General features: G+C 44.0%; 1 protein-coding gene across 1 annotated transcript in view; it reads right to left on the bottom strand.

Moving 5' to 3' along the window:
- Positions 1 to 1910: 1910 nt before the first annotated feature.
- Positions 1911 to 23969, bottom strand: part of ccnyl1 (cyclin Y-like 1) — a 78047-nt gene continuing 55988 nt past the window's right edge. Inside the window, exons 8-10 of the mRNA XM_080198596.1 lie at positions 20134 to 20300; positions 15385 to 15547; positions 1911 to 12448 (exon numbers count right to left, since the gene is read on the bottom strand). Of these exons, the coding sequence (XP_080054722.1) occupies positions 12332 to 12448; positions 15385 to 15547; positions 20134 to 20300 (447 nt within the window). The 3' untranslated portion in view covers positions 1911 to 12331. The remainder of the gene's footprint in view (positions 12449 to 15384; positions 15548 to 20133; positions 20301 to 23969) is intronic.

Here is a 23969-nt window from a genome sequence, read left to right as displayed (position 1 = left end):
TTTCCTCATCAAGGTCCCTTGTGGAACAATTCACTCCACCACAGTATAGAATCATAGAATCCTTCAGTGCAGAAGGAGACCATTTGGCCCATCGAGTCTGCGCTGACCACAATCCCATCCAGGCCTTATTCCCATAACCTGACATATTTATCCTGCTAATCCCCCTGACACTAAGATCAATTTATCACTGTGGGATGAAATCAGAGCACCCGGAAATCAGAAATCGGAGCACTTGTCATACAGACAGGTGGCATAGTGGTTAGCATTGCTGCCACGCAGTATAGGGACCCAGGTTCGATTCTCAGCTTGGGTGACTGTCTGTATGGAGTCTGCATGTTCTCATGTCTGCATGGGTTTCCTCTGGGTGCTCCAGTTTCCTCCCATACTCCAAAGATGCGCTGGTTAGATGGACTGGCTAGCGCAAATTGCCCCTTAGTGTCAGGGGACTAGCTAGGGTAAGTGCATGGGGTTATGGAGGAAGGGCCCGGATGGGTGGTCAGTGCAAACTTGATGGGCTAAATGGCTCTCTTCCGACTGTAGGGATTTTATGATTCTGATATGCAGATTCCAGACAGACAGTGACCCAAGGCCTGACTTGAACCCGGGTCCCTGGCACTGTCAGGCAGCAGTGCTAACCACAGTGCCACTGTGCTGCTCCCAGAGTTTGTTCTGACCAGGACCTAATTTATTTCTGCGCATCCCACCCCACTTTCCCCTCCCATTTGTTCTTCGGCTTGGTGCTTAGAGCACCCCAATCGAGTTGTGATGAATGACAGCAACGGGGGAGAAGAGAAAAATCATATTGTTCGTAAACATGCAGGAGGACAACTTGGAAAATAAAACTGTAATGGCCATTGGTAATTGCATTTCTGTCATCCAGTGGCTGTCAGCGTTACCAGGATGTTGAGCACAGTGTCCAGAATATTAAAAGAAATCTCATAGTATGGTCCGAAGAACGGATGGAGATTTTTTTTCAAGAACAGGAAAGAAATATTTACAAAGCGTTCAAAAGGCAGCACGGTGGGATAACCAGCACAATTCTGTATCCATCCTTGGGAATACTGCGCCATTACGTCACCAAGGATGCAAAAGGTTTTGTTTGTATTAGAAGACACACACACAACCAACATCTTCCAGAGATGTTCAAGGCTGGTTGGCAAAACAGTCTCGAGAAATAAAATGCAGAGCTGGAATTTAATTGTGTCGCTGCATCGTTGTCACCTCAGAAAAAAGCCCATTTTCCTTAAGAGCAAGCATTATCCTGCTGAATTGACACGAGACCATAAAATATAAGAGCAGAATTAGGCCATTCAGCCCATCGAGTCTGCTCCACCCTTCAATCATGGCTGATATGATTCTCATCTCCATATAAGGTACTTGCACTCAACCCCAGTGTCATAATGTCACATCACTGGGGGAAAAAAAAAACTACACATAAAACATCAGCTTCCAAGTTTGCCTCTCAATTATGCTCTTCAATATTTTTCTTTGCCCTTTTATGAAGATTTTAGTTCCACTGTCTTCACCGCTGACAGTCGTTTCCCCAGTACCTGCCTCACTCAGGTACAAGCCTCAACATTGCTAGTAAGCTGCAGCTGAGTTAGGACAGTCCCCTTCTGATACACACACCACCACCCTCCACCATCCCCAGCAGCGATTGTGGGTTCGTAGCAAGGAGAGGAAATCCTGCCCAATTCTTCCCCCCTTGCTCCAGTCAAGGGCTTGATGGCCGTTTTAAAGCGCTTACCAACAAAGGGCAATGACAGAAATGCAAACAGCTTCCTCTCTTCATAACAATGAACATTATGGGCAAAAGTTCAGATAAATACAACTCTTCTGTGAATAAGCAAAGCAAAAAACATTTCATTCAGAATTTATCTTGGTAATACTGATTTAGTAAAAGACTAATATTTCAGCTCTTTACAGCTTTATTTTCCTCTCTCTTCTTTCTATTATCTATTCTGTATTAGTAGCAGAGCCTGGGATATTACAAAATTGGCCATTGCCACAACCACTCCATCCTTGTTACAAAAAAGTTCAATTATAAAGTTTTTTTCTTTAAAACTATCTTTTATAAAAAAAAGTTCTTGCATTAGTTACAAACCATAATTTGCAAGTATATATTATTCTACCATAACTTTATATATATATTACATCAAAAAATATGCATATATTATTTTTAAGTCACACATAGGATATAGAAATTCTACTCGAATCGCAGCAGGCAGCGACCAAGATTTCATGAGTTGATCGAACTGAGTTATGGCAGCAGTATCCAAGCAGTTTGGTTGAGGGTGCAGTAGTTGGCACCCCTTCTCTGCTGCCCGCACCTGCCCCCTCCACAGCTCATCCTCCACTGTACGATTAGTATATTAATTCTCGCTGCACATAGGGTTGTCAGTTCCAGATTTACCCTGGAGTTTCTAGGAATTATGTTTTTTTTAAATTTTATTAATTAGCGTCACAAGTTAGACTTACATTAACACTGCAATGAAGTTACTGTGAAAATCCCCTAGTCACCGCAGTCCAGCACCTGTTCGAGTACACTGATGGAGAATTTAGCTAATGCGCCCTAACCAGCACGTCTTTCGGACTGTGGGAGGAAACCGGAGCACCTGGAGGAAACCCACAGACACAGGACGAGCGTGCAGACTCCACACAGACAGTGACAAAAGCTGGGAATTGAACCTGGGTCCCTGGTGTGGTGAGGCAGCAGTGCTAACCACTACACCACCACCGATATCAATAGCCCAGAAGAAAAGGGGTTTCAAAATGTCTGCTCTCTAAACTTTTTGTTTTAGAAAGACCTGCCTGTTAGTTGTGCGTGTATTGCAGACAGGAACGATGGCTGTTCGGCTGGATACAGCATGTTATGAAATCTCCAGAATAATGTTCAATTAGAGTTGACAACTCTAGCTGTGTACCTTTCCTAACCACAGGCTCCATCATCAAGTGACCTAACAAACAATAACCTTAGAATAGATGGCAGTAGCCATTTTGGTGCGACAACCAAAGATATCAATTAGATTTGCTCCATTTCATGGTTCCGCAGCCTTCTCGTAACTCTGCTAAACTCCCCCTCATACGCTTTCTCCAACACGGAAGCATCTACCACTGGGAAACTGCAATAAATATTTTGGGGGAATTTAAAATATCAAACGTTAACAGAGGAGCGTCTGGAACATTTGGACCATGTTGAAAGATATTTTGGTACTGAAGGAGGATTCACATATACCTCTGAGTATCTTTTACACACAGACTTACACACCAACCCCCCAACCACTTGAGAAGGCAAACAGATTGATTGCTTTATCAACACCAGTGATATCCATCCACTAACTAGGAAAAGTTGGCCCTAAACACAAGGAGTTTGCCCAGATTGTTTTCTACCAAAATAACAGCTGAAAATTGAGGGTAAATTTAAATGGCAACCAGTCTATGAGCTGGGCACAGTAAGACCAGATATACATCACGAATAAACCAGCTCAATGAATATGTTGGGCTCATGCATTGTTGAAGGATGTTGTTTGTGAAAGGACTGAGAGGATTATTAAACCGCAACATCCCTGAAGCAAAACTCAGCCATGCTAACAGCGAGGGACAAGATTTAGTCATTTCTTTCCATTTGGTTCTTGGATCATCGTTTGTGGACTTTGTGATCACTTTATGTGATCTCTCAGTTCGGCAACTGTTGGATTATTTTTCTGGTGTGCACCAGTAGGACAACGAGCACGCACCAGGATTCAGACAGGTCAGTATTACAACACCTGCACTGGCCCATAGTCTATCCATGGACAAGTAGGAATGGCTTCAAACACCCGTGAACCAACATGCATGCACATACACACACACAGAAAGCCAGGCCATCATGCCTGGAAAGGGATCCAGCACCTTATCGTTGGAACAAAGGAAATTTAAAAGATTACCCAAGGCTCACTCTCATGCATCTTTTAACTGACTTGACCAGCCCAGGAGCAATATTTCAACACTCAAATATTCTAGATAGTGTTCAAACACCTGTGCACATTAGTGGCTGCCTCTGGGTTGATACAACACACAAGGAGCCTATTCAGCCTATTGTGCCTGTGTAGGGTCTTTGAGAGAGCTGCCTAATTTGCCCCACTCTCCCAGCTATTTCCTCATGGCACTGCAATGTTCAATCAATCATTCAATTTATCCAATTATTGTGACTACCAGCCTTCCAGGTCAAGAAAACATGCTGATAATAGTCATCCTTATAAAATCTGTATTATAATGCCATTTATACATTGTAGGATAGTTCGACAATGGACCTGTCCAGTTCGGTGCAAGAGGTGGTACAGTTGGTGCCCGAATGTTTACAGTGTTATGTCTAGCCAAGCATTAACGGAGGTAGATGGGATGTATAAACCAATACAAAATCTGCACCTTTTACCCTCCACCTTTTCATGCATGTTTAGAGCATTTACAAAATGCCAAGTAAGAAACATCATTGCAGCAGCTTCCTGTGGTTTGAACCAACTGGATTCCAAGGCTAAGCAGAAAGATTTCAACTTGTGGTGGTTAGCCAACACAATAAGGAAACATTGATGATGTAAGTATTTGGGAGAAGGAAAGGGTCATAGTGACTAAAACAGAGACGTCTTTAAATTTTTTTTGAGGGTAATTGGTGCATAATGTATAAGTAACAGGTCAGATCACAAAGTGCAGGTACCATTCAGCTCACGCAATAAGCAAACGAGGGCATAAGAGGGTAAGTAAGTTAGCACTCCAGCATTCTGCTTAGAATTACTAGGTCCCAAAATCCAGACTGCACTCAAGATTTTGGAAAAATCAGGAAGTTAAATCTGCAGTAAAAGAGATCAGAGGGAGGCAGGCTTTCAGTCAGGATCATGTGCATCAGGGCAGTTGGTATATTGTGTGCACATTGCGAATGTCACACATTTTGGCTCAAGGATAACTAAGTCCGTGAGACTTGGCTGTGTTAATACGACATTAAGGATGTTATATGGTCTGCAGGACTTGGTGCCTGGTCTCTCTCATTGTTGGTATTGTGCAGTAAGAAAAATAACATTAGTAAGTCAATAGTACAGATCAACAAACATCCGGCACCCCAATTGGAAAACATCTGAAGGTAACATAGGAGGTGGTGGGAGCAGGCACGATAGCAGCATTTAAGAGACATCTAGACAAATACATGAATAGAATGGAAATGGAAGGATAAGGACTCTTGTAAGTGCATCATGATCGGCACAGGCTTGGAGGGCTGAAGGGACTGTTCCTGTGCTGTACTCTTCTTTCTTTGAAATGGTGATGTAATAGGAGGAACTCTGGGGAGAAAGTTGTTTTAGAGGTAGTAGTGAACAGGGCAGTGTGATATTGAAACTATAGTAAGCACAGATTCTGAAGGCTCTCAGTCAGATGTGAAAAGGTCATTAGGGCAGACTGCAGATTTTCATCTCAGTGCAACGAAGAAAAGCTACTCTAACCAAACCCAAGACAATGCATCATACTTGCCAATTCCAAGAATTTAAGTGAGAAGCATTTTAAAATGTATGGTTAAGATTTAGAAATCCAATTTTGCCATTAAGGTTGTGAACCATCCAGGATTGGCCTGGAGTCTCCAAGAATCGAACTGTAGTCTGCAACCCTGGAGAAAAATCATCGGATCCTTAAAAAAAAAGATAGTTTCCATGTCATTTTCTTTGAACATTTCAATTTAGCAAATATAGAAATATTTGAAATGGGAAATAAAGATGGTTTAATTGATAGCTAAGCATCATCCAATGGGGGAAGGGTAATCAGTCTTTTTGCTTTCCAACTGGCATAGGAAGGCCATGATAGTCACAAGTCATATGATGAAATCTCCACAAATAGATGTCATCACCATTGGCAACCCTATTTGACATTGGTTTGTAAGTTGTAACATAGTCAGCCAGTGAAGATTGGAAAAGACAGAAGATTATTTCCCCCATCACCTTATTCTGATTTCCTAGCAGATAAAGGCATGCTTGGGTGTTTACAGAGCCATGATGTGAATCTAAACTGGGTTAGATTCCTAGTCTGTGCTGTTTCTCAATCAGGGTTTTTAATTCTCCAGGATGTTTTCAAAGCAGCCCATGGAAAAGGGCATTCAACAGTTTCTTTAAAAAAATCTTTCAACACTTATTACTAATAAAAATATTAGAAAAAGTGCAGTTTGACTTACAATCAGGAAATATCCAGTTAGGTAAAGCAGAGAGATTTTGCTTTCCAAGTGGTGTGTATAGGTAATACACCATGAGATTGGCTAGGCATGCTGGGTGACCAATGGAAGGAGTATGGGGGCGAGTTAGAGGTCATGTGGTGACACCTCCAGAAGTACATACAGAGTTGGAAACCCTGCTTGCATGGGTGCACATTGGTTAATCACGGCATCCTTTGTGCAGATGAACAGGCAAGACTATCTACCCCCGGTTGCTAGTGATAATTTGTACTGTAAAGGGTAGTGATGTGCACACTGGTTGACACCAGAATTGGGAGCTTCACTGCAGTATCCCCATGGGCAACTACTCAGTGTTAAGATTCTATGAAATACTCATGCATTTCAGGCAAGGTACTGGACCCATGACAAACAAAAAACGGTGACCTCTTGGGAAAGTGCTCTTCCTAGGAAGAGTTGGGAAAACTGACTACACCCCATTCAGTTTTAGAATCTAGAAGGTACCAATGAGACATGTTTCATAGAAGCATTTCACAGAATCCCTACAGTGCAGGAGGCAGCCATTCAGCCCATCAAGTCTACACCAACCCTCTGAAAGAACACAGCACCCTCTGCCCTATTCTTGTAGTTCCATGCATTACCACTACCTATCCACCCTAACCTACACATCTTTGGACACTAGCATGGCCAATCCACCTAATCTGTACATCTCTGGACACTAAGGGGCAATTTAGCATGGCCAATTCACCTAATCTGCGTATCTTTGGAAACCAAAGGGTTATTTAGCATGGCCAACCCACCTAACCTGCACATGGTTGGACTTCCACAAACATTCCACAAATGCCTCACATCACCGTTCCAGCCTGCTGCTCGTGAAGGGAGGGGACACAAAAGGGAGATTTTGAACTAAACTAAAAATGACAAGTATTCTACTTTATCCGCAGAATCCACGTTATGCTAAAGCGTTTGTTACAACATTTTAAAGTGGTGGCACATCTTTCATGCAACCTGCCTAAAATCCCTCACCAATAAGGTTTGAGCATGTTCCCTACCATGTGAATGGTGCACTAAGATATGCCTTGGATCCTATCAGTAGGACGTTGCTGCAGATTTTATTTGCTAACAAACCTGTTCCCATCCTCATTTTCACATGCAACTGATCTAAAAATAATCCAATACATTACAAGGATCAACGCAGACACTAAAAGATTAATTCTCCTGTGAGTTATGCCCACTGGGGTCCTATGTTAGGACAAAGGTATGGACAACATTATTGACAAACTAGCCCCTACCTGGCCAGCATGGAAGAAAGGAAGGCTGTTAGGTACATAAAATGTTGACTCAGATTACACTATTATACTGGAAGGAACAGAGAAAATCCCCTTTACATTGTTCAAACTCCAAACATGACACATTAACCTTTGTCAATCTCTCCAGTTGCTCTCAGCCTCTCCACCTGCCCCACTTCCTTTAAGGTGCTCCTTAAAACCTCTCAGCTGGTCTAAAATCTCACCAGGCTCTGTGTCAAATTTTGTCTGATATTGTTACTGGGAAATTTTACTACGTTGAAGGCGTATAAACACAGTGGCTGGCACCACAATATTTGCGGAAACCTTGAAAAAAAGATGCTGAAAGAGCAAGTGATGGTGACCAAATCCATGGAGGCTTCACTTAAGCAGAATCCAACATGATAAGAGTCCAAATCTCACCCACCTACACAAAAAGCAGGTGTTGAAATGGCCAAGCAGAGCCAAATTATCAGGCATTTCCAGTTACCCACAAACAACTGGGAAAATTGTCCCAAGATTTCAGCATTTCTTTTTTGACGTGCAGCTCCATCACAGGCATTTCGTCAAACTCAGCAGAAATACGTCAGGTGCAACACGTCAACTGTTCCCATATCACCTCATGCTGCTGGGAGTTGGTCCTCCCATTCCCACCAGTTAAACGATAAAGTTCAGGAGTGGCCCCATCTTCACACACTCAGTTGTTTAGTATTAAATCCAGCTTTAGTTTGCCTGCTTCGACCAACACTGTTGGCACTTGTTAGTCTACCTGCCACAAAGGATGTTCAGTGGTGAAGGCTGGAGGAAGGACAACTATCAAGTCTAGATACTATCCTACTCAGATGTGTCAACTAGTTCCTTACACAACAGTGGTCACTCTCAAGTGACAGCAACTTGCACTGGTTTTTGTCTAAGAGCATTGCATTTCTGCAACTCCTGTTCTTCAACCTAATATTGGGTCAACCTCAGGGAATCTAATGTTCATTCATTCAGCAGGGCTGCAAAGTGCACCACCTCCAATTCAGCCACACTACGCTGTGCAAATATTCCAGTTGTACATTAATTACTATTAATGAAGTAAATCAGTGTATTCTCCCCATTATATTGTGTATACCGTTCGTGTTTCAGAGTTCAATGGAGCGTCATAGAATCCCTACAGTGCAGGAGCAGGCCATTCGGCCCATCGAGCCTGCACCGCAAACAATTCCACCCAGACCCTATCCCTGTAACCCCACATATTAACCCCCCTTGCCAAGTAGGGTCAATCTTGCATGGCCTGTCAATGTAACCCACACATCTGTGGACTGTGGGAGGAAACCGGAGCACCCAGGCAGACAAGGGGAGAACGTGCAAACTCCACGAGTTGGGAATCGAGCCCAGGTCCTTGGCACTGTGAGGCACCAGTCAAATAGAAACCCTACAGTATAGGGAGGGGCCATTTGGCCCATCGAGTCTGCACCGACCGCAATGCCACCCAGTCCCTACCCCAATATCCCTACATATTTACCCACTAATCCCTGCAACCTGTGCGTTTCAGGACACTAAGGGCAATTTTTAGCATGGCCAATCAACCTAACCCGCACATTTTTGGACTGTGGGAGGAAACCCATGCAAACACGAGGAGAATGCAAACTCCGCACAGTGACCCAAGCCAGGAATCAAACCCAGGTCCCTGGAGCTGTGAAGCAGCAGTGCTAACCACTGTGCTACCGTGCCACCCACAGTATAAACCCTTTTGCCACCCCATTGCTACCTTTGAAGATGTCGGCTTAATTAGTTGATGGAATTTCTACGGGTGGCAGCTTTTATCCACAAACCAGGAGAAAATGAAATCTTCCCAATTGACAACCTTCACTGTAGCTGACTCCACCTTTTGCTTCCCTTGTGTGTGCCAGTCAGCATCTACCTGCCCGCTGGCCTCAAGTGAAACACCCAGCTGGATTTGTAGATCTAGAAACAAATAGGGCAACCCCCATTTCTAGTTGGCAAACATGCTCTGGACAACCTCTGCTCACCGTGGCGTTGGAGGGTAGATACACTTCACTCCCTCCTTAATCAAATGGAGGTTTACTGGACTCTGCTGAAGAACTGTCTCACAGGGAGCTACCCCTCAAAAAGGAAGGGAAAGTTGCTGGTATTTCACTTTGAAAGTACCATTTTCTCTCCCGCACAGACTTGCCATTTTACAGTAGTTGATTTGCACATGCAAATCTTCACTGCTTCTCCCTCACGTTTTAAAGTAACAATGAAGATTTAAAATATATAAACTTCCACAAAGACATTTCATAAGATTTCCTGTTTAGTTTAAAGATGGAGAGAGAGTATTTCAACTTTGACTTGGTCTCACTGGGCCTGAGAAGGGAGGGTTTTTGCTTGTTGTTTAAACACTGCTGTTGCTTTTTCTGCATCTTGTTTATGTTATAAAAAGTTAAGCACCATAAAGCCTGTGCACTGTACAACCTAACCTGGGCAAACTGGGCCGGGAGGGTGAGGAAGGAACGGTTATAACCAGCAATAAAACTCAAGCCTAGTTTCAACAGTTTATTGGCAGGGCCTTTGGTATACGATGAACAAACAACTCAAATTTGTTTTAAATGGGATTCAGAGATTTATACTTTTAAAACCTACATTTTGATGACTTTGCCCTATCAATCTGCCCTGTACCATATCACTCCCAGAACCACCTCATGCCCCATTAGGATCAAAGATGCTGCATTTTACTGGTTGGAAAAAAAAGTGGGAAATTCACTTGCACAGCGATGGAAGAAAATGAAAATAAATCAAACCGCTTATATTCGGGGGGGGGGGGGGGGGGGGGGGGAATAATTGTAAGCAGTGTTAAAAATTGGCTCCTCTTGGTGAAGAGAGACAAACATGTTAGAGTAGCCATAAAGAGGTTTACTTCTACCATGTGTCGTGGCTGTACCAACTGGGTAACTACAGTCAGAGAAAACAGTAAAACGTCTCTCAACAACCAGTTTAAAGTCCAACAGTCTGAAAGAAGTCATGTTTCCATGGTAAACTGTAAGAGAGGTTTCAGTTGCAACAGAAGTTGATAGATTTCTTTCAAGATTATGAAAGAGTTTGATGTGTGGGGATGGTTCGTAACTGGGGGCCATTAACTCAAGAGACAACTAACAGATTCAGCGGGAAACTGAGGGGAAACATTTTTCACCCAAAAGAGGTAGAATGTGGAACCCCCACCTCTGTTTGAGATGTCTTGCATAGATGCAAAAGGGGAGGTTAGATATGTAGATGTGAGAGGAAGGAATGAAGGATATTTTGTTCAGGTGAACTGAAGCAGGGTAGGAGGATGGATAAACACCAGCACAAATCTGTTGGGCAAAATCCCACATAATTTGCTGACAAGCGGTCACACCCCGTGAGTAGGGTCATGTATCTGTCCAGAGAATGAGGCAACGTCACAAATTAAGATTGCAATTTGATGATTAGCAGGGGCCCCTGAGTGGAGTGAGAACACTAGAGTGGATACTTACAACAGCTGAGTGACCCAGGTGTGGAGTTGGACAGCCCTCAGGACTTAAGACACTCCATCGTGCTCACAGACCTACCCACCAAATACCCCAAACCTTCCCCTTCCCTCCCCCAAACCTAGCCCCCAATAACTTATTCAGATCAGCCTAGAACAGAAGAGAAATTCAAACATTAAAAACACTGCAGTTTGAAACCCATAGTTTCTTTGGGACATGTGCTCCTGCACTGTAGACTGGCAGTACAGTTTTAATTCGGGCTTATTACCCAGTAAGAGCCCTACATCTGAGGTAATACTGTTATCTTCAAGATGATAAGTCTGAACTGATGGACACATCAACATAACGCCTTCAACTTGAATTTGGTTTTCCTCTCTGCAGGTGCTGCTGGGCTTGCTGAGTATTTCAGATTTCCAGCATTCTCCTTTCGGACCATTGTTGGGAGCGCTAGATTACAACTGAGAGATGCATGTATAGGTAGATGCACATCATAACTCAGTTGCATAGACCCTAAGTTCAAAATTCCAACCCCGAATACCTCCACTTATCTACCCTCCTTTACAACTCTCCTCAAAAACTAACTCTTTGACAAGTTTTTTGGTTACCCGTCCTAATATTGAAGGTGGCTCAGTGTCGAATTTGGTTTGAAAATGGCCCAGTGAAGTGCCAAGACACTAAAGGTGCTAATTAAGTGCAGGTTGTTGTCTTATACCTGCCCAGCCTACCGGGTAACGATGTAGATAATGCCCAAACATTGAGGTGGAAAAGAATATTTACTGGGATGGATGGTGGGACAGGTGGGGGGTTAAAAGAGAAATTGACTTCAACCTTAAAGCCTACATCGCAGAATTATCTACGAATGCTTGCAGGTTAAGTCCACCCCACAGCTAAAAGAAATCTTCACACATGGAGAGCTTTGATGTTTGTTAAACTTGCACAGTGCACATGGTCAGTAATTTGCGCCAATTATGATGCCATTTTATTCTCCCACTGGCTGCCATTGTCCTAACCTACCTGCAGAGTCCACGCAACATGATTTCAATTTGTTTTGGATGTTATTTCTTAAAATTAGAACAAATTAAAATAAAAGCTTGAGGAACTTCTCAGTTATAGGCCTACACAGTAAGCATAAAAAAAATCTCCACGCTGCAAGTTGCGTCCTGCTGTGTCAGTGTAGTGTCAAAATATTTTCTCTCCCTTCTCCTAAAAGGCATTGAAGCCAGGCGGACAACATTTAATGTTAATCTCTTAAGTGTGCTCTTCAGTGCCAAGAGCTGCGACTTGGTATTCAGCTGTCGAAGGATTCAGTTGCCCCAACTGGAAGACTCTTTATCTGCTGGTGCAATACATGCCGATGAGATCAAGTCTCCTGTCTAGGAGAGGATGGCATTAGAACGACTAATTCCTATCAAATTGCCAGCACTGAGTGATCGCCTTATAGCAGCTTTGCTCATGTCTTTGTACTTGTCCTCACACAACCTGGAGATTGCCTGGTGGAGGAAAAGAAAGCAAAGGAATTATTGCCTGGTCCTTACTTCTTCTTAACTTCACTTATTGCTCTCCCCTATCTGCCAATCCATATTGTTAAGCCCCTTTCTTTCTCCATATCGCCTCATGCCATGCAATATCCATCACCCAAGAGTTAACATAGCCACGAACACTGCCATTGGAATAATTTGTTGCTCAATGGTCTTAGGATTGCTTGGAGATCTGGTTAATGGAAACGTCCCCTTGACTCCCACCTTTGGAGAATGGGAAATTCCGAATAGAGTTGTAGCACCCAACGCGACAGTTTAGAGAATGTTGCAAGCCAACTTCTCCTGCTCCCCGCGCACCCTCCAGACCCCCCTCCCATCCTTCAGCCCCTCACCCCCCTGCCCTCACCCTCCTCAGCCCCTCACCAACCCCCCCCTCAGCCGCTCACCCCCCACCCCCTCTTCCTTCAGCCCCTCACCCCCCCCCCTCCATTCCCATCCTTCCTAGAGGCATCATTTCCTAGCCAGATGCTTTTCAATAGCAAATAGGTCTCTCTGGTGGAAGAATAAGGCACTGATTCATCCCATGTTAGCTTGCAGCAAGTAAATCATTAAAATTAAAGATCCACCCTTTGCAAAAATTGGTTAATGTTTTTAAAAAGATGTGTTGTGTGGGGAAGAGGAAAGAAAGAAGGGAATAAAAGGCACTACAAGGGAGAACACTGTGGTATTATAACATGCCTCCCAGTGCCACATTACAGACCTACAGCCCTAAAGTTCCTTGAGCTGATTCACTATTCAATTAGATCAGGGTTGTTCAGTATCTAAACTGAATTCATCCATCCTGATCGTATAACTGTTAATGCCCTTAACTAAGTGTCCCAGTGTCTGTGGGAGTTTGCGCGTTGTCCCCGTGGTTGCATGGGTTTTCTCCGAGTGCTCCAGTTTCCTCCCACATCCCAAAAACGTGGTCTTAGGCTGATTGGTGTAACAAATTGTCCCTAAATTAGTCTTCCCCCAATCTTCCCCAATAGGTGTAGACAAAGGTCATGGGTAGAGGAGGGCACTCAATGTTAAAACGGCGGTGCGGGCTTGTTGGGCCAAAGGGCCTGTTTCCCGTGCTGTGTTCTTTGTGCTAAAAACCTCAAGTTTGAGATTTTCCATAGCCCCTAAATCAAGAAACTTTTCTGGGGATGGGGGTCGGGAAGGAATTATAGATTTCCTTTGTGTTGTCCTGATATTACCCCTGAATGGTCCAGTGTTGTTTATTCTGGACTGCCCCCACCAAAGGGGGCAACTTGTTCCCCGCCCTGTTCACTCACCACTCCTTTAATATTCCACCTTTTACAAAGAAAGAACAGTAAAGCACAGGAACAGGCCCTTCGGCCCTCCAAGTCTGCACTGATCATGATGCCTGCCTAAACTAAAACCATATGCACTTACGGAGTTTGTATCCTTTCATTCCCATCCTATTCATGTATTCGTCTAGATGCTGCTATCATGCCTGCTCCCACCACCTCCTATGTTACCCTCATTGTTTTCCAACAGGAGTGCCGGAGGTTACCTGCACTTCTTTATGCTTTTATTGATTTACTAATGTTATTTCTCTCACTGCACAATACCAACAAGACAGACAAGGCACCAAGTCCTGCAGACCATATAACATCCCTAATGTCCTGTTAGCAGAGCCGAGCCTCACGGACTTAGTTACTCTTAAACCAAAATGCGTGGCGTTTCCAATGTGCGCACAATATACTGACTGCCCTGATGCACCAGTAGAAACTTCTGGACTGCAGTGGGACAAACTCTACTGAACTCATGGAACATTTTGTTTAGGAGAAGGTACTGCATATATAAAAGTTATTCTGCAAGCATTATGCTATTTCACTTTGGACAGTTGATCAATTCTGCAGACAGAGAACGTGTGGAGGCCGCTGAGGAAAGCGAATGGGATTTGGTGCAAGTTAGGATGCAGAAGGTGCAAAGTGGGAGAGCTGGCAGAAGATCACGGCAGTCACTAGGAGTGTGTTGTTAATTAAGGAGGCAAATGGAAGGTTGCATTTCGTAAATGTGGAATTAGTCGAGGCCTGGAGAACATTGCAAATCAACCATCACATCCAAGGAGATAAGGAATGACGACAGTGTGACTTCATTTAAGAACATTTAGGGTTGCATGTGGTTAGCACAGCTGCCTCACAACACCAGGGACTGGGGTTCAATTCTCGGCTCAGGTCGCTGTCTGTGCAGAGTCTGCACTTTCTCCCTGTGTCTGCTTGCGTTTCCTCCAGGTGTTCCGGTTTCCCCCCCCCCACAGTTCAAAGATGTGCTGGTTAGGTGGATTAGCCACGATAAATTGCCGCTTACTGTCTCAAGATGTATACGTTAAGGGAATTAGCAGGGTAACTATGTGGGGTCACGGGGATGTGGCTTGGGTGAGATGCTCTGTTGGAGAGTCAGTGCAGACTCGATGGGCTGAATGGCCTCCTTCTGCACTGTAGGGACTGTGAACAGCCCAAGTTATCTGTACGCTTCCGTTATACACCCTGTAGGTCACAGACACAGTGGCAGCCTCCAGTCGGGCAAGCTTTGCATCAGTGAGCAACACTGGCAGCACTCCCCACAGCAGGCAAACTCACGGGGACATGGGCATATAATCTGGATGCAGTACCCGGGCAACAGCTGTTTTTTGGGTGAAATTTTAAGTCTTCTCAGGTGGATGTACCCAATCCCATGGCTATTTTCAAAGGGTAGTGGGCTCTCAGTGCACTGATTAACATGTAATTTTACCTCAGTACAGTTTGTGGGATCTTGCTGTGTGCCAGCTGGGTGCACCACATTTTAACAATGTTACACTTCAGAAGTATTGAATTGAATACAAAGTGCGCGGGAACATTGAGGTTGTGAACGGCACGGTATAGACACACTTGTTTGTACTTCTAAACAGCTATTACCTCTAGTTTCTGTGCTCGCTCTTTGCTGAGTGGCTCCAAGGGGAAATTCATATTGTTGTCATCTGCCAGAGAGCGCAGATCAAAGTAATATTTGGCGTAAACACTAGCAGGAACATTAATGTTAAACTGTAGCAGCTCTAGGAACTGTCTCTCCATCTCATTCCTGTTGGGGGGGATGGAAAACACCATGAGAACCTTTCATTAAAGAAAAACAGCCAATTGATAAAGACAGAAGACAGGTGACAATCTGGATGAGAAGTGTAACTGACTTTGACAGTGCAGTAACCTTGGAACATAAGCAGTAGCTAACAGCCAGACCATTGTGTAGTATGTTATGACCCATTACAACTCTCAACATTATTTGCAAGTCTGTTTGCAAATTTTCATGCTACAGGAGCTTCTAACTCTAAATAACCCTCTGACATTCACCATCCAGGACTTCCAGATTAAAAATAGTCACTTGAGGTGCTAGAGGATGGTGGCTGCCTGTGGAATTATACCATAGTACAAATCCCTGTCCTCGAGAAAGGAAGGGAGAATAAAGAAATTTGCTTTAGAAAATGAAAGCAGGAGGCCATTTGGCCCTTCATGGCTGATCATCCAACTTGATGATAGCTCAATAGCCTCCCCCCCATATCCTCTGATCTCCTTTGCCTCAAGTGCTATATCCAACTGTTTCTTGAAAACATTCAATATTTTGCTCTCAACTATGTTCTGTAGTAGCGAATTCCATAGGCTGACCATTCTCTGGGTGAAGAAATTTCCCCTCATCCCTGTCTTAAATAGTCCAACGTGTATCCTCAGACTGTGATTCCTGGTTCTGATAACCCCCACCATCGGGAATACCCTTCTTGCAGCTACCCTGTTAGAATTTTCTAGGTTTCTATCAGATTCCCCCTCATTCTTCTGATTTCCAACAAATGCAATTCTAACCGACTCAATCACTTCTCATACATCAGACCTGCCATCCCAAGAATCAGTCTGATAAAACTTCTCTGCACTCCTTCCACAGTAAGAACATCCTTCCTCAGATAATGACAACAAAACTGTACACAATATTCCAGATATGGCCTCACCGAGGTCCGGTATAATTGCATCAAGACATCCTCCTCCTGTACTTGAATCCTCTCTCCATTAAGGTCAACATATGGTTTGCCTTTTTTTTTACTGCCTGCTGCACCTGCATGTTTACCTTCAGTGACTGGTGTACGAGGACATTCAGTCCTGTTGCACATTCCCCTCTCCTAATTTATGGCCAGATAGTAATCTGCCTTCCTGTTTTTGCTACCAAAGTGGATAACCTCACATTTATCCAAATTATACTGCACCTGCCGATCATGAATTTGTCTCTCACTCGACTTGTCCAAATCACACTGAAGCATCTCTGCATCTTCCTCACAGCTCACCCTCCCAACCAACTTTTGTTGTCTGCAAATTTACTTCTCTCATCTAAATCATTAGGGATGAATAGCTGGGGTCCCAACACTGATCCCTGCAGTGCCCCACTAGTCACTGCCTGCCATTCAGAAAAAGACCTCTTTATTCCTACTTTGTTTCCTGTCTGCCAACCAGTTTTCTATTCATCTCAATACACTACCCCCAGTCACTTGGGTTTTAATTTTACATGCTATTTCTTACGTTGAACTTTGTCAAAAGCCTTCTAAAAGTTCAAATAAATGACATCTACTGGTTCCTCCTCATCAGCTCTATTAGTTACATCCTCGAACAACTCCAATAGATTTGTCAAGCACGATTGGATGGCTCAGTGGCACAATAGTTAGCACTGCTGCCTCACAGCACCAGAGTCCCAGGTTCAATTCCAGCCTCCTGTCACTGTCTGTGTGGAATTTGCACATTCTCTCTGTATCTGTGTGGGTTTTCTTCGGGTGCTCCGGTTTCCTCCCACACTCCAAAAACGTGCAGATTAGGTTGGTTGTCCCTTCGTGTCAGGGGGATTGGCAGGACAAATATGTGGGGGTTACAGAGAAAAGGGTCTGGATGGGATTGTAGTCAGTTCAGACTTGATGGGTTGAATGGCCTCCTTCTGCACTGCAGGGATTCTATGATTCCCCTTTGTCTACCAGATAAGGCTATGTGAATAGTATTTCAACTAAGTGTCTCCCTTTCCCATGACCGTAGATCCTGTTACCAGTTGTCAACACATTATTAGAACAACAACCACCTAACATGGGATAATAAGTTCAAAGTTAGACCATGACTTTTCACGGATGATGCCAGGAGGCACAGCTTTGCTGAAAGGGGACAGGAAATTTAGAACACTCCCACTGAAAAGCTGTTATGAAAACGTCAAAACTGACATTGGTAGATTCTTTGTCAGGTAAGGGTGTTAAGGGATATGGAATTGAGGCAGAAACTAGAGTCAAGATACAGATCAGCACAATCTGACTGGCCTGAGGAACTGCATGTTCTACTCGTGTTCCCATAATCCTAACGTAAACACGAGCCATCAGATCCAATTATGAAATGTAGACATTCTTACACTACAGCATGAGGCTTTGGGGTTTGATCCTGATTTTTCAGTTCCATTCCCGAGAGAGCCAACTAAATCCCAACGCAAAAACACAGCCTACCAATGTGGCTTTTTAAGGCAGGTATTTAATGTGTAAACCTGCAGAGTTAGCTAACGTGTTTGCGCTGTGGACTTCTGAATTATGGAGCAGAGACAAATAAGGACCACATTCTGTTGCGCACTACTGATGCAGGAGGACATTCATCAATGAAGTGCAAACATAAATACACTTTAGTCATTAACAAGTCAGGCCGCTTTGTATTAGCAGCCTTAGATAGGAGTGGGTTTGCAATTATGATTAGAGTCTACACAAGGTGCAAAAGTGAGGTGACAATGACTGGGTTCCCTCGACTTAAGCATCACATGGCAATCCCTCACCCCATAAACTGAACCAATAAAAAAATGCTAGGGGGAGGGTGATGGGAGAGCACGCATGAGGAATGAGGGACAGGGAGGGGGGGGGGGGGAAAGAGAGGGAGAGAAACAGAGTGAGAAGCAAGCTGGCGGGTGGGGGAAACAGAGCGAGAGGCAAGCTGGGGAGGGGGGAAAACAGAGCGAGGGGCAGAGACTAGACAGCGTGGGGGGGGAGGTGGCTGGGGAAAAGAGAGAGAGAGAGAGAGAGAGATTTAGTTCTCCTTTCTGAACTCTTGTATCCCCACAACAGATGAAAAGGATTCATATGTTGTGCATTATCAGCAAATGATTCAGAACCACTTTCACCGGGATGATAACAGAGATTTACTGGGGAGGGAAAAAACACACATACAAAGGCCTTGGGCAGTCGCCACGGCAACAAATGGACTCTCAGAATGCTGCTGTTATCATGTCAGAGGATGAGGGCCCTTGAACCTGCAGAGGCGCATTATAGAAAGGCTTTTAACAGGAAACTGCTCTTCGTTATGCAACAGGCTAATACATAGGTAGCATATACTAGGAGTGCTGCACTTTGCTGCCCTTGACATTCTGTGGCCATGGATGCTGTACAACTCTTGACGAGCTTTATTTAATAATTATCTGAAAATGAACCACAACGTCCACTTACTCTCATCTTTTGCGAGCTTCCATTTTGAGCGAGACTGAACAAAGGCTCTAATGTGAAAGACAGCCTCAACCTTCTTTTTAATTCACTTGTCATTCACTCCAATAATCACAAAAAAAGAGGTCTGAAGAGGGAGCATCTAAAAAGTGTAGCAAGTAAATAAAGCTGCAGTGTCTCACTAAGATGTGCAACAAGTTTCCCTTGCTGTGGCTCGAACGTGACCCATGAATTTTCCTGAGAACAAGCCAGGATCATTTGTCCCATTTGTTTCCTAAACATTGAAAAAAATCACTTCATACCTCCAAATGGACTGTTGGTCTTGAAAAACAAAAGACAAATGCACACTCCAGCACCTGGTAGTTAGTTGTTCTGATCTGGAATGTCTCTTGCGGAAGCCGATTCAATATTACTTAGGAACAGGATATCCAAAGATGTGCGGGTTAGGTTGATTGGCCATGCTAAATTGCCCCTTAGCATCAGGGAGATTAACAGGGTAACTATATGGGGTTACGGGGATATGGCCTGGCATGGGATTGTCATCAGTGTAGACTTGATGGGCCAAATGGCCTCCTGTACAGTAGGGATTCAATGATATATATTTGAAATGGAAAAAATCAGCAGGGCTGTGGAACTAATTGATAGCTCTTAGAGATCTAGCACAGGGAAAAATGAACAGACTGATCTTCTGTGCTAGATGATGCTACGGATACCATTGGGCAGCACGGTGGCACAGCAGTTAGCACTGCTGCCTCTCAGCGCCAGGGATTCGGGTTCGATTCCCAGGTTGGGTCACTGTCTGTGCGGAGTCTGCACATCCTCCCCGTGTCCACATGGTTTTCCTCCGGTTTCTTCCTACAGTCCAAAAGGCGCACTGGTTAGGTGCGTTGGCCGTGCTAAATTATCCCTCAGTGTACCCAAACAGGCAACCGAGTGTGGCGATTAGGGGAGTTTCACAGGAACCTCATTGCAGTGTTATTGCAAGCCTACTTGTGACACTAATAAATATAAAAAGCTTAAATAAACTGCAGTATGAATTTTAACATGTACCTGTACCACTTCCTTAGCAGAACATGAAGCTGTTTTCTACTTTTATTTGGTAATATGGGAGGAGGATAAAGGCTCAGGCGTTCGGGGCACTGAGCTTCAACAGGTTTAGTAATGGCCAACCTCAAATACTTACATATCCTCAACTGTCATGTCTTTCAGGATCTGGCAATAGTCCACATTCCAGACAGCCTGATCATCCCAGACCTTGGAAGCAAGCAGGATGGCACCCAGCACAATTCGTTTCCAGTTACTTGGACAGATATCTATCTCAGCGTAAGTCAGTAACCTTTCTAGGTATACCTGGAAGAAGAGGTGTTCACTCTGGTTACTACTTCACAGACAAAACAAGATTAACAGCAAAAATTTGCTGCACATTGCAAATACCCAGAGTACTTAGATAGCTCATTGGGGGGAATGGGAGAGGGGGGCGGGGGGGAGAGACGACTATTGGGCCACACCTTGAAGTGGGGGGAGAAAGAACAGAGGCCAAGAAAAACTGGTCTGCTTTTGCAGATTTCTTGGCAGAGGCTTCAGCGCTCAAGGACTGCAGTAGTCAAGGAGTTGTATGCCTGCTCGGGTGAGTAGTGGTGCATGGTGACCTAAAAGGGTAAAAGAATGAAACAACGTATGAAGATAAAATGCCACATCATTGTGGAACTCCAAAACATTGTGCCAATGAATGATGCAGGATTGAAGCTGCATTCACAACAAAACCATTCTCCTGTAGTTACACCACTCCAAAGGTAGCAAAGGGGACATCAAAGTTTTGCCCACCACAGGGAAGTATTTGCACTGTTGCCTCACAGCGCCACTGACCAGGGTTCAATTCCGGCCTCAGGTGGCTGTCTGTGTTGAGTTTGCATGTTCTCGGCATTTCTGCGTGGGTTGCCTCCGGGTGCTCTGGTTTCCTCCCACCGTTCAACAACTGTGGTTTACGTTGATTGACCATGCTAAATTGCCGCTTAATATCGGGGGGCCAGCAGGATAAATACGTGGGGTTACAGGGGTTAAAACTATATTGACTTTCTCTGATCTTACTACGATTTCCAAGTGTATCGTTATGGCTTCCTTAATAATAGATACCAGACTGTCCTGACAACTGATTTCAGGCGAGCTGGCCTGTTGTTCCTTGTTTTCTCTATCCCTCTTCGCCGTGTCATATTTGCTCATTTCCAAACTGCTGGGACAAATCCAGAATCCAGGGAGTTTTGGTACAACATAGTTAGCATATACCACTAACCACTATCTCTGCTGTTGTGGGGTTAAAGGAAAAGGCCTGGGTGGGACTGTTGTCAGTACAGACTCAATGGACCGAATGGTCTCCTTCTGTACTATAGATTAATGATGATCTCTTAAATCATCATTTAAGAGATGATTCCATCTCTTAAAGCAGAAGGGTGTAGGTCCAGGCCATGTCAGATTTTAGTCCCTCAATTCCTTCAGCTCTTTTTCTTTGCTGATATTAATTTCTACACCCTTCATAGCACCTAGCTTGCCTTCTATTTCTGATATCTAACTTGTGTCTTTTAATGTGATAAGACAAGACACAAAATATTTGTTTACTGTCTCTGCCATTTCCTCATTTCTCCAGTAATTCCTCCTGCCTCTGCTTCTGAAGGACCACTGTTTACTCTCTTTTCCTTGTTATATAATAATAGGTCCTTTAATCTGTTTTTTATGTTCCTGGCTAGTTTGCTCTCATATTCTCGCTAAAAGCAAAAGCTAGAAGAGATCAAGGGATCCAAGTCTATCCACTTTCTTTCACTAAAAACTAATTCCCAAAAAAAATTTAAATCAGACGAGATTCTTGACAAAACCCTCCTGAAACAAGAGTCCACAAAACATAATGATATTAGGAGAAAATATAAAAGGTATATGCTTATCTGGGAATTGTACAGTTTAGAAAGAACATAGGACAGGAATAGGCTATTCAGCCCCTCAAGCCCACTCCACTATTCAATAAGATCATGGCTGATCTGTGGCCTAACTCCATATACCTGCCCTAGGTCCATATCCCTTGATACTCTTACTCACAGGGCAGCATGGTGGCATAGTGGTTAGTGCTGCTGCCCCACAGTGCCAGGGACCTGGGTTTAATTCCCAGCTTGAGTCACTGTCTGTATGGATCCGTACATTCTCCCCATGTCTGTGTGGGTTTCCTCTGGGTGCTCCAGTTTCCTCCCACAGTCCATAAGACGTGCTGGTTAGTACACTGGCCATGCTAAGTTCTTCCTCAGTGTACCTGAACAGGTGCCAGAGTGCGGTAACAAGGGGATTTTTTACAGTAACTTCGTTGCAGTGTTAATGTAAGCCTTACTGTGCCACTAATAAATAAAAAAATTTGTTCATCTCAGGCTTCAACTTAACAACTGAACCAGCATCCACCAACATTTATGTTCCAAACCTTCCCCGCTCTCTGCACATAGAAGTAACATCTCTCCTGAATGGCTTAGCCCTAATTTTTAGATTACGGCCCTTGGTTTTAGAGCCCTCAACTTTTGAATTCGAGAGAATAAAGGCCTAATTTGTCTAGTCTTTCCTTGTAACTAAACCCCTGAAGGTATCATTCTTATAAACCTGCTTTGAAGTCCCTTCAGGGCAAAAACATCCTTGCTAAGGTGTGGTGCCCATACCTGCTCTTAAGTTGTGTCTAACAAGGGTTTGGTACAACTGCAGCATAACACCTGCATCCCTACACTCCAGTGTTTTTTTTAAGATGTGAAGGCCAGCATTCTGATGGCCTTCTTGACTACTTTCTGCACCTGTTTGTGGCATTTTAAGGAGCTATTTACCTGAACCCCCAAGTCTCTTTGGATAGCCACTGAATATAACAGTGTGCCTTCTAAAAAAATCTATCCCTTTTGATCCAAAATGGACAATCTCATGCTTTATGTTAAAATCCATCTACGACAGCTTGGCCCAATCAATATCCTGTTGCAGTTTTATGTTGTCCTCAACACTACCAACAACGCTGCCCAATTTTGTGTCATCCACAAATTTGGATATTTGGCTTCTTATGCCATTATTTGATTTTGATTTATTATTGTCCAATGTATTAACATACAGTGAAAAATATTGTTTCTTGCACCCCACACAAAGCATACTGTTCATAGAGAGTGCAAAACATAATGTTACAGTCAAAAGTAAAAGTTTATTTATTAGTCACAAGTAAGGCTTACATTAACACCGCAATGAAGTTACTGTGAAATTCCCCTCGTCAGCACAGTCTGGCGCCTGTTCGGGTCAATGCACCCAACCAGCACGTCTTTCAGAACGTGGGAGGAAACAGGAGCATCCGGAGAAAACCGGCAGACATGGGGAGAAGGTGCAGACTCCGCACAGTGACCCAAGTCAGGGAATCAAATCTGGGTCCCTGAGGCTGTGAAGCAGCAGTGCTAACCGCTGTGCTACCATTCCACCCCTCTACACCTACACCCTCATCATAGCTAAGGTGAAGAGAAAGATCAACTTAATGCAAGGTAAGCCCATCCAAAACTTTGACAGCAGCAGGGAAGAAGCTGTTCTTGAGTCGGTTGATACATGACCTCAGACTTTTGTATCTTCCTCCTAATGGAAAAAAGGTGGAACAGAGAATGTCTGGGGGTCCGTGGGGTCCTTAATTATGCTGGCTGCTTTGCCAGGGCGGCAAGGAGTGTAGACAGAGTCAACGGATGGGAGGCTGATTTGTTTGATGGATTGGGCTACATTCACAACCCTTTGTAGTTCCTTGTGATCTTGGGCTGAGCAGGAGCCATACCAAGCTGTGATATAACGAGAAAGGATGCTTTCTATGGTGCATTGGTAAATGTTGATGAGATTCATAGCTGACATGCCAAATTTCCTTAGTCTCCGACAAAGTAGAGGTGATGGGGACTTTCTTAACTATAGTGTCGGCACTGGGGGACCAGGACAGGTTGTTGGTGATCTGGACACCTAAAAACTTAAAGCATTTCTACTTCATCCCCATAT

This window comes from Carcharhinus amblyrhynchos, chromosome 11 (genome assembly GCF_965287045.1).
Source record: "Carcharhinus amblyrhynchos chromosome 11, sCarAmb.v2.hapA, whole genome shotgun sequence".
In the NCBI taxonomy this organism is placed as follows: Eukaryota; Metazoa; Chordata; class Chondrichthyes; order Carcharhiniformes; family Carcharhinidae; genus Carcharhinus; species Carcharhinus amblyrhynchos.
Note: the sequence above shows the minus strand (reverse complement) of the source record. Positions and strands in the feature narration are given on the sequence as shown.